Raw genomic sequence first — 11,762 nt, 5'->3', positions numbered from 1 at the left:
TTGAACCTTTAACCCAACACAAAAATATACTTATACTTATTATGTGTACATGTGAATACATTTGATGAGTAAATGATAAGACATGAAAAAAAAGGTTATTTTCTCTTAAAAAAGAATTTATTTTTTCATACTTATAAAAAATAAAATTCTTGAAGAAAAATGAGATTACGCCCTAGCTCGATGTAGAACGTAAAGTAGTTGAACCTTTAACCCAACACAAAAATATGCTTATACTTATTATGTGTACATGTGAATACATTTGATGAGTAAATGATAAGACATGAAAAAAAAGGGTAAGAATTAGGTGAACTTCTTCTCTAAATCCTAAGGTACTAACTCAGACTCTGTCATTGAGAAAGGGTAGGTATTAGGGAAAAGGAATCCCAAAAAGAAGCATTACAATCAAACTCTCAACCATCTACTGGGGTGTAGTTTGGCAATAGTTTAGAAATGGTCACAAGCATAACATTGATAGTGTGTGTAATATCACTTGTGGATTCAATGTGTTTAACCATACTTATTGATGAATACATCATCATTCATCCCTTAATGTCGGAAGCGAACTTGAGTAAGTTGGAGTGTGAATGGCCTCCTTCAATCGGAGCCTTTCTCACCACCTCACTAAAGTGTTTAGCTTTTGCCCGGGCATTTTGTCCGAGTGTCCCATCCATGAGAACACGAACGCCGGCCTCCACATGCTGTCTAGAAAAGGCGCCCTCCTCGGTCCTTTCGAGCTCAATGCCCACGCCCCAATTCTGAGTGATGAGCCTTGAGTTGGTTGGTTGCTCGGCCGCGCATGGGCACGCCAATATGGGCACGCCCATCCAAAGGCTCTCAAGGGTGGAGTTCCAGCCACAGTGGGAAAGGAAGCCGCCCACGGCGGGGTGGGCAAGCACGGCAATCTGGGGGGCCCAGGGGACGATTAGTCCTCGCTTGGCGGTACGGGATTGGAAGCCATGGGGCAACACGTCACTCAGCTCTCCTTTCACGATAGTAGTAGCATCAGAGCGGATGACCCATAAGAAGGGCTGTTCGCTCGCTTCCAAGCCATGCGCCAATTCACAGATCTCCTCTGCAGAAAGCATCACGTTGCTGCCAAATGACACGTAGATAACCGATGACTTGGCCTGCCCGTCCAGCCACGTCAAGCTGATCTGATCATTGTTGTGGTGCTGCGTGCTGTCCACGTGGTGGTGGATGAGGGGGCCTATTGCGTACGCCTCCATCCCCACCACCTCCTTCAAGCCTTGGAACGCTTCCCTCTCCAAGTCGTATACCGAGTGTATCAGCACACATCGCGCATCCTTGGCACGTGCTGCTGCCGTCAAAAACTGTTGCAGCCCTGGGTTCGCGTCCTCGTCCTCGTCCGCCTCCACTTCGGCACATCGGAGCTCCATGGGCAGCTCGTCTAAAGGGAACCGTGGGAGCCCAGGTACGCAGTCCAGCAAGACCCCTGTCTTTTTCTTCCAGCTCGAAGGATCACCTAAGGTTCAAACTAAGGTTAGCAGCGCATATATTTAATCCATAAACAACAACATCAAAAAGCATATTATTTACAGCTCTATATTGCGATGAATATCACTAGAATATTCGAATTTCTGTTCTCTTCACTAGGGTCACGAGAAAGTGGTAATTGGAGGTATTTCCAAACTCTGGTTGTTTGGAGGTGTTTGTGATATGATGGTAGCTGGGGATTATTTGCTCTGGTCAATTTTGTTTGTAAATTTACATCGTTTGGGATTTGAAGGTGAGCAGCACTAATGAGAATAATCAATCCATTCAACTGGTTAAAGACAAGAATGGGGTGGTTGGCGTTAGACAACAGTACCCTTATTGCAGCATGCATAGCCTCTGGAAATCAGCTCCGGAAGAGCTAAGATGCAGAGGTAGGAAGTGGCAGTGGCTGTCCAGTAATCAACCCTTGGGACGCCGAATTTGTCAGCCACATCCTGTGTCCAAGCCATGATGCTGTCGGAGATGATACAAGTGGCCGGTTTACGCTCGTCGACGAGCCTCTGAATGAGCTGCTCCAGGCCTTCTTGCATGACCGAAGTCGTGACGAAGAGGTCGCCGTAGTTTGCAGCCTCGGGAGAGAGTCCGTCCGGGACAATCTCCAGCCGGACGGACGGGTGAGGAGGTTGGATGCGGCCCCTATTGGCGTGGGTGGAGTAGCTTCTAGCAAAGCAGACGAGGGTTACAGAGAAGCCGGCAGAGATGAGGGACTTGGCCAGCAACAAGCAGCCGTTGACGTGGCCAAGGCCCGGCCCGGACACAAGGACAGCATGAAGCAGGGGAGACGACTGGGAGCCCATCACAAACAACAAAATGCTGTGTTAATTCGTGTCTAAAGAGAGGAGGGGCACTGCGGAGACAGTAATAATATGTTGCCTTCGAAGTTCTTGATATGTGGTGCAGTGCACAGCAATCAACAAAGCGCCAACGACGATCAGGGTAAACAATTTTTCTTTAATTTCCACATCTTATCTAGAAGCCTTGGCAAAGGTGTTTCTTTCATTTGGAGCCTAATCTTCTATGGGTAAACATTTTTTCTTTAATTTCCACATCTTATCTAGAAGCACTGTTTCTTTCATTTGGAGCTTAATCAAGAAGGCATCTTTGAGGTCAGCCACTTCTCTTGAATAAGGTTCTAGAAGGCTAATTTTTCCTTTCCACATCATCGCTTGGGTCATGGATGACGCCTATGCCCATGTGCGTGACACTTAAAAAAACTGATGGGAAAAAGACTCCAGTCATACAAGTAAGCAGTCATGAGTGTGAGTGCTCACAGAAAGCCAACCTTTACTAACCTTTAGTGTATTTTTCACCTGCTGAAATTGAAAATTTCTAGCAAGAATTAAATTTCGTCTTTAAAAAAAGGCAAAATTTTTACATATTTAGTTATAAAACCAACTAGTAGCAAGATTTTTATTAATGAAATCTGGGCATACTTCAACCTTGTCCTCTTTTAGACTAGATGAAAAAGAAAAACGTTGAGCATTGGTGTGAGTGTGTCAATATGAGAGAGAGAGAGAGAGTGTGTGTCTCACATGAAGACATGAAATATTTACTTTGTATTGCTTTCAAAAAACTGTACCCAAGGTAGAATTCATTTCATAAAGAAAACAAGACTCTCTCTCTCTCTCTCTCTCTCTCTCTCTCTCTCTCTCTCTCTCGATAGAGATAGATACAAGTGGGTGTCCTTTAGCATCAATTATCATTATAAAATTATGATATTAGAAAGAGTAGAATCAATAGGTGTACACTCATGGGAGATAAGTCACACTTGAGCTTTACTCTCACGACATTCACTATGTAGACAACCCAACACTATTGTGCATTGAATGGGTAATTAGGAACGCTTTTATTTAGAGATTCTCTTTAAAATGCCCCAAAAACATGTGTTTAGAAAAGGCTCCCTTTAAAATGCCCCAAAAACATACTATCTTTGTTAGAAAAGCAAAAAATGTGCAATGTTATGAATGGTATAATATTATTTTTAGAAAGTTTTTAATTCTTGACAGCATTTTTGTAATGGATGTAAAAATGAATCAAACGCAAATACTCTTTCTCCCATGCATTCATGACCAATTAAAATCATGCATTTTATACTCTGCGATAAAGATGAATATGTAACAATCTATAGAATTCTTAAAATCTTAGTAATCACTAAGATTTTAAGATATAGAGATTGAGGTATAAATAAAACAATCTAATGGAGTTAAGGAAAGTGGGTAGATACATGAAATTTGTATAAGCGTTAATATTTTTATTTTAAACTAAAGTACATCATGACTACAAGGGTTCAAGCCTCTTTATTCTTCCGCTTAAATCCCTATGTTATTCATGTGACATAACTTACTTTAAAGATAAGAAGTTATCCAACTCATTCAAACCTCTAAATGGCTTGGTTTGAGAATTAAAGCCTCCTTTGTCTTCTTGGTGATCTTGTTTCACTTATCTCTTAAAATTAAGACTTAAGAAATAATAAATTAATAATTTAAAACCTATTAAAAAACCAAAAAAATAGTATAAATAGTATCCATTTATACCGAATGATTTTTGAAAGATGGTTTAATTTTTCTATGAAAGTCCCCCATCGTCAGTTCATGCAACGATAATTTTGGCAACAATTTTGTTGGAAAATATGTTGATATGGTTATGGGTATGTGCATCAAAAATGGGGAAAAAAACTTATAAAAGTGCATAGCTTTTAAAAAATTTACATAATTATTATAAATATAAAGACATATTTACAAATGTTCATCTTTAACAAGATCTGTGGCTCTAAAGAGATTAATTTCTAATGCTATTTCCATTTCTCCTAGATCTTCTAAGATGAAAACATATGTTATTAGATTCATTAGATGACGACAAGACCATCATTTAGAACTATCAATTGGTTTGGATTGATATCGGCTTGCTAATAGTTGCATATATATTGATGAGTATCACTTTGATTTAGTTCCAAACGATTGGTGGGAATAGTGGTGTCTCTTGCTTCTATTTGTTCTAGAGGTAGATGATGATAAGACTTTGTGATCTTCTATCAATTAGTTTGGATGCCATTGACATGTCTAACAGCTCCATATTGATGAGAATCCTTCTCGTTTACTTCCAAATCATTGGTGAGAATAATGGTGTCTCTTGCTTCTATTTGTTCTAGAGAGGAATAATCTATTCCTCAACATCTTTAAATTCAAATATTTGTTTTCTTCTTGGTGCAGCTTGTATTATGTACCACCATTCTAAGTTTGAAACACGTTGGTAGATTACCTATTACAAGTAATAAGCAATATCATAATCAATTACGTTTTTTTAACTAGCTATATGAAAAATAATTTAATTACTCCCTACTTAGTATATTCTAACTTTATACAATTATCATAAGGGTTACCTACTCACATTGTTGTGGTAGTACAAATGTACCATGAAGATATGTCCATAATTTTCCCTCGATTTTGAGAGTATCTCAATGTTAATCTAAAAGCATTAATGAACTTAATCATTTAGTAATTAGCATTTCAAGCCATAAAGGTGATGCAAACAAGATAAGAAACCATTCATGAGTTTTGAGAATAGACCATAAATTTTAGGGCCATCATGATTAGTACGAGATTAAGATAGTAATCATGACTAGTGTAAGATTGAAGACATTCTAAATTTAATCTCCCTAAGTACAAAAAAAGACTAGAAATATGTACATGCATCATTGTGAGGCTGTCCTATTTTGAGGTTAATTTGTGTCTTCTCGCATGCTACCATTGGAAACTTAATCTTTTTCTTATTTCTTGGTGTCTTTGAAGGTGTCTAGCTCTATTCAATTGAATCTATATAGTCCCATCAAGGCAGATCACTTTGATTACACCAGAATACTTGTCCCAATAGCCTTTATACCTTGTTGCATCACTACATTCTCCTCTCAAAACCAGGACCCGATATTGCACCTTGACTTGTTTATAACAATTGGATTGAGACTTCATGTCCACATTGGACAATGCAACCATTTGGTAGATATCAGCACCACTAGGTCATCTCACAAAAATAAAATCACCTTTATGCACCATTGGACAATAAAGATATCCTATATTCCTATTTGGGCTTATTGCACATTGGTCCACAATAATGATCTTCAATGTTTGGGCTATATTCTTGTTCGAGCTTATTACATGCTAGTTCATAATAATGATCTTCAATGTCTCTTGAGCCAAAAATTTCAACTCTATTCATATTAAATCATGAAAATCATTGGATTTGTTTTCTTTCCATAAGATTTTTTGACCAAAACTCGTCACTTCATTCCTCATTGATGAGCTAAGTATATGTTTCCAAGTTATCAATGACTCTCTCCTAATAATCGATGTGATGACTAGGTTTATGAAGCTCTTATATTTGATGGTGGTGATCTATTTCATTACCAAACCAAGAGCTCCAATACTTTAATGTAGAAGCCACCATTTCAATGGTGGTGATCTATTTCATTGCCAAACCAAAAGCTCCAATACTTTATGAGCTTCTTTAATGTAGGCACCACCATATATTTATCCTTGACATTGAATTTTCATATGTCCAAGGATTTTGGTTGCCCTTAAGGAAGAATTGGTTTACTTTGAAAAACCAAAATTGTAAGGGCTTTGAATTTCCCCCCACTAGCTTATCTTTTACATCACACATAACAACCCTTTGACAAAATCCTCAATCAAGAATGACCAATGTCAGTTTTATTGATTCACACATATTAAACTCTTGAAATAAGTGCAGCAAAGTAAAGAATCCTTTTGTAACTTGTAATTTCTTTGAGAATCTACTAAAAATTGCATTAATATCCTCATGTCTATGACCAACCATCAAGAAGCCAAGTTGAACCATTTGAAAAACCACATGTGCGACTAAGAGAGATAGGTATGCAAAGAGATACCTATTCTTAATATTCTTTGATCCATAATCATCCCCTTGCAATAGTAGTATGCATGCAAGAGGAACATGTTTTACATTCTCATTCACTATAAGGCATTCGGGTCTAAAGCGAAACTCTACTACTGATAGAAGTTACGGGGAGATTTTTTTCTGGTGAGCATTTTCTAGCGAGTGCTTTTTGGGATTTTTTTGGTGGGCATTTTCTAGCGAGCGCTTTTTGGTATTTTTCTTGGCGAGCATTTTCTAGCGAGTGCTGTCTGGGACGCAAGTAAGTGGATTCCAAAATGATTCCATCCCCCCTCCATCAAGACAGAGAATGTCAAAGAGAGTTGGAGAGAGATTCACAACATAAGTATTTGAGAGGGAGAGTGCAAGAGAGAGCAAAGGGGAGGGAAAAAGAGAAAAACGTGACAATATCACATCCTCTACATCGAGTTTACTGCTTCAAAGTTCTACTAACAAGGCTTGGTGGCAATGGTGATTAACAAAGTTCTATGGAGGTTATCTCTGTATTTATTTATAGTAGCGGGAGAGGTGTACTCTACTATTGCAAACAACAAACAAAATAAAAACACATTTTATCTTTTTAATGTAAATAATAAAGACATCTTTCCTTGAATTTCTACAGCACATTAATAAAGGCATCCTTTTGTCCTTTTTTTGGGAAAGAGAGTATGTATTTTTTTAATACATGCAATTTTAGATAAGGGGTTGTGAGCTTTGTGGAACACCTTGCCTATCTCTTCTCTCTCTAGCTCGTCGTTCCCCTCTCATTTTCGTAAGATTTCTAACCGTTTAATGTGAGTAACGTGAATTACCTTCATCAATAGATGAGCATGTTCTACAATACCATACCTGCTTGAAAATGGACAACCCATAGCGAGAGGTGGAAGAGGTAGGGAGGGTAGGGAGAAAGATATTGCACAATCAAACCCTCTAAAATGAGTTTGCTTCCGCTGAGGTTACCAAAGTCCCAAAATACTATAGGACAAGTGGTATTCCATGCATTTAATTCTCTAAATTAGGATAGGTTATCCTACGAGACAAGGCATTGTAAAGCTCCAAGTCTGATAGGATAGGCTGGTTGTGATAAACGTATTCTCATTGTGGCTCAATCCTAGCACATGCAAATAAATTAAGTACAAGTGCTTACATGCAAGATATGGCTTCTTCTTACATGCAAGATACGTCTTCTTCTTGGATTCTCTATCTGCAAAATCTGGACACGTATAATATGGTTTATCTTTCACATGCACATCCTATTTTCCCACGTGTGCATCAACCCCATGCGATTTAATCTTAAAAACTTCATAGTTGTGCTCCAATCTCTGCACTTCTCTACCACACTGAAGCTTTCATTTTCTAAGCAGCCTTTATTTTTTTTGCCGGCTTCCTCTGATATCAACATGCGGTACTTGACTCTTATGCCATTTCACATGCCTCAGCCACTTGCCTCTGTGTTAGTACTAGACCCATATGGTGGTTCTTTGGAAGTTACAGTTGTAAAGAACCTCGTAGCCCCATTGCTACTAGGTGGGGTGGGCGTTACACCTTCAGCATTCTTGCTCTCCACCTTCCCACAATGAATATACCTCCTCGGTTGTGAGGTTAGTTCCTATAGAAACGGGTCGTATCTTGGGTGTGGTGGATTGGGCTTTGGGTCTATGTTGGTGTCCACAATATAGCAATGAAGCATGTGGTAAGGGAAAACCATATCTATTGTCTAATGAGACCATTAGGGTGCTTGCGACGAGTGATAGCCTTCAAAATATGGTGCAGGCATACCCTTTGCACATCTAGCTGTATGTTGCCCACACCTCTTATCCCCACGAGGCATTCCGCTACATGTGGTAAGGGAAAACCATATCTATTGTCTAATGAGACCATTAGGGTGCTTGCGAGTGATAGCCTTCAAAATATGGTGCAGGCATACCCTGTGCAGATGTTGCCCACACCTCTTATCCCCACGAGGCATTCTGCTACATGTGACCTTGCTGCCAATGCACGCCCTTTGGATTTCCCACATTACTTCATTCACCTTGCACTCAATGATGACACTGAACTCTATGACTTCCGTTTTTCTTTTTGGAGTACTGCTTATATCATGCTCCTTAAAAATGATCTTCTGTGGCCTCTAGCATACTTGTGGTCTTGTACATGTGCATTATTCTCTGGTTGATGTGTGTTCCCATCTTCAATATCAATGACCACAGCGTGGCTGGTCTCTTATGACGTGCACTTTCTTTGTCACCGATGAGGGGTAGGCGCCTTACACATGGGTGTTCCTTTAGTTGCCTGATTAACTGTTCAGACCACTTAGGTTGGAATTGTATACAACTATTCTTTTAGTTTCTCCAAAATCTTGGTTCTCTCCCTATGCGATTGCCTTGAAAGTAAGAGACTGCCTAAGTGATTTTCAAAATTGTGTTTGCTATATCGGTAGTACATGCATCGTAAAGAGAAATCTTGCTTCTATATAATTCCCCTGCCAACTTTCATGCTTTCTTTCTGCTAGGTTTATTCTTGGGGCATTTGCACTACAAGACAATGCTGCCATACACGCGTTTCATACACGCGATAAATTACGAACGCGTGTATGGTCGCGCTTGTATTTGAATAAAATCGGGCGCGTGTATTTTTGCATTTAAGTTCGCGTGTATATTTGCATGCGTTTATATACACGCAGTAATACACGCATAAATACACGATAATATTTACGGGATGATACTCGCTATTATACACGGATAAATACACGCTACTATACATGGATTAATACACGCATGGCAGAGAAAAACTGGAAAAAAAATTCCTTAACAAAATTAAAAACTATTTTCCTTAAACCATCTCATAGTACATTACAGTATACATCATTACACAATCCCACTACATGCATTTACAACAATGAAATATATTCAAAAATAAATCATGCATATGAGATGATAGAAATGTCATCAATTTAGAACATACAGTGACGGATTGGTCAGGGTTTGATCTCATCTTCAATAAGATCCATCCTTGTCAAACGATCAACATCAATATCCATTTGATCAATTGGTAAGGCTACGATTAAATTTATTCCACTATCGATATTCTGTACTCCATTGATAATGGTATCGATGTCCTGATCATCCTCATCAACATCACCATCATCTTCAATGGTAGGGTCATTCTCATGATCATGAGAAATGGCATGCTCATCCTCATTATCACGATCATCTCTTATTTCTTGATCATCGATCACAACATCTTCAATGGCATATTGTTCGACGTCATCTTCATTGCGGCTTGTTACATCCTCCATATGCTCCATATCAGTGAATGTATTATACATCACTTTGGAACGTGGTGCAATAGGGATGACGTACCACCATTTGATGTCATGCACCATTGGTAGATATATAACCTACTCAAATACACACAGTACAGTAATTAATTAGCATATCAAAAGTCAAGGGGTACGCGAGCTTAGATATATATGTACATGAAACACATTAGTAAAAAAATGCATACCTGCTCACATTGTTGTGGCAATACGAGCCTATCTTTCTTTGTTTGCCAGAACTTTGTAGAGTCAATAGTTACATATCCACTTGCATGGCGTTTTATCGTTGCATCAGGCCCTTTTTCCACCACGTTCATTTGCCATTTGACATCCAAAACATACACAAAGAAGCGACGAAAGTCAAGCCTAAATATGTCTTGGATTATGCCACAATAATCATCCATTTTTCCATTAGCTCCCTCAAAGCTACTAATGACACCGCAATCTTGTGTATTTCTCTTTTCATCAATTCTTTGTGTTCGAAAATGCTTGCCTTCACACCATATAGCATTGAACATAGTGCACTGGACCAAAATAGAAGCAATATTTGTGTAAGCAATGTGAATAAATATTAAAAGCAAATCACTTACAACTAATGCAAAACATTAGTTCTATGTACCTTTGACATGCATCCTCGTGCATACTCCCATTCTTCCGCGGTGATATGCAGCCCCTCGTCGCTCTCTGCTCTCTCCATTTCCTCATGCAACCAATCAACATGGATATCATTCGGAAGTGTTGCTAGATGCTTAGGGTACGCCTTTCGAGAGCCATGTTGCCTCCGAAAGAGAGCTCTTTCTGCTTGCCTTTTTGTCTTTGCATCCTCATATCTTGTAACCCATCTGCTCATCACATCACTATTAAGGATACAAGTGAAATTGAGATCATCAATCAATGTTCTGTCAATTACTTTACTCTGTCCTTTTCCTTGAGGCACAATAGAGGTCATCCTCAAGTCCTCTTCATTGCTCCATAGTCGTGGCAAAGAGCTGTCCACCTGACCAAGAAATTCTGAAATATATACAAGAGACTCTTGTATCAACCAACCCTCGGCCATGCTTCCTTCAGGCCTTGCACTTTGCCTCACAAAGTCTTTTAAGGTCTTCATGAAGCGCTCTAGGAAGAACATCCAACGTGCATGCACAGTACCACATAAAGCAATTTCGTCCACTAAATGCACAATGAGATGTAGTTGACTTGTGAGAATGGTTCGCGGAAAAGTCTCCTCTACCAAACAAACCACCTCCACTGCCATAACATGCGCATCATCCAACGTGGCTGGATCAATTGCTTTGGAACTAACATATCTGAAAAATAAATAAATAGTACGTTATACCTCATGCACGTTCATTTTGCAAGGTATAATGAAGGGTGATCTGAGCATGGGTTTTACATACCTCACAAGCTCGCCCATCTTATAAATACATTTTTTCAAACTCTTATTCGCACAATGGTCGATGCTAGTAGGTAGTATGAACTGCGCACATAAGAGCACATTTATGGTTTATGGCATTACAAAATTTAATTTCAACGTACGTACAAGACTTGGAAAACACTTACTTGAAGCATCTTGTGCCAATCGTGGGACTTCAACCCATATAGTTGCTCAACGCCTTTTTTCTTAGTGGTGTGTCTCCTTCAGATGTAGCACAAACATACTTTGCTATGTGGGAAACCATGTTCTTCTCAATGGAATATGCAAGACTTCTCCCTATGTGTCAGGACGTCATTATTTTTCCCACTATTGAACACATGTCAAACTACATTCCAGTTAGCCTGAGCCTTTTCTGCCCATGAAACCAAAGAAATTTGCGCTTTTGCAACCATGGTTTTCCTTCACCTCATTAATGCATTCTCAGAATATAGACGTTGGGCCTCCATATCCTCCTCTTTCATTTTATATGTCGTAAATTGTTAGAAGATCCTGCATGCTATGTGAAAACTCTAATCATTTATGATGTAACACACTTGACCAGCTCTGACTACTTTTATACTCTACATTCATAATATGCTACCTTGGATCATA

The 11,762-nt window shown here is 39.0% G+C and overlaps 2 protein-coding genes across 2 annotated transcripts; both read right to left on the bottom strand.

Moving 5' to 3' along the window:
* Positions 1-205: 205 nt before the first annotated feature.
* LOC147637684 (UDP-glycosyltransferase 85A2-like) lies at positions 206-2,312 on the bottom strand. The gene is made up of 2 exons (XM_086799513.1): positions 1,829-2,312; positions 206-1,483 (listed from the first exon to the last, which is right to left on the bottom strand). Exons 1-2 carry the CDS (start codon positions 2,310-2,312, stop codon positions 540-542), a joined length of 1,428 nt encoding a protein of 475 aa, XP_086655639.1. The 3' UTR covers positions 206-539.
* Positions 2,313-4,250: 1,938 nt separating this feature from the next.
* LOC147637683 (uncharacterized) lies at positions 4,251-10,455 on the bottom strand. The gene is made up of 4 exons (XM_086799007.1): positions 10,356-10,455; positions 9,925-10,260; positions 9,439-9,817; positions 4,251-4,330 (listed from the first exon to the last, which is right to left on the bottom strand). The coding sequence occupies exons 1-4, from the start codon at positions 10,431-10,433 to the stop codon at positions 4,251-4,253; spliced, it is 873 nt and encodes a 290-aa protein (XP_086655133.1). The 5' UTR covers positions 10,434-10,455.
* Between the last annotated feature and the right edge of the window lie 1,307 nt (positions 10,456-11,762).

Source organism: Cibotium barometz, chromosome 6 (assembly GCF_041138505.1).
Source record: "Cibotium barometz isolate CiBa-2024 chromosome 6, ASM4113850v1, whole genome shotgun sequence".
NCBI classification, from domain to species: domain Eukaryota; kingdom Viridiplantae; phylum Streptophyta; class Polypodiopsida; order Cyatheales; family Cibotiaceae; genus Cibotium; species Cibotium barometz.
The sequence above is the reverse complement of the archived record's forward strand: the minus strand, read 5'-3'. Positions and strand labels throughout refer to the sequence as shown.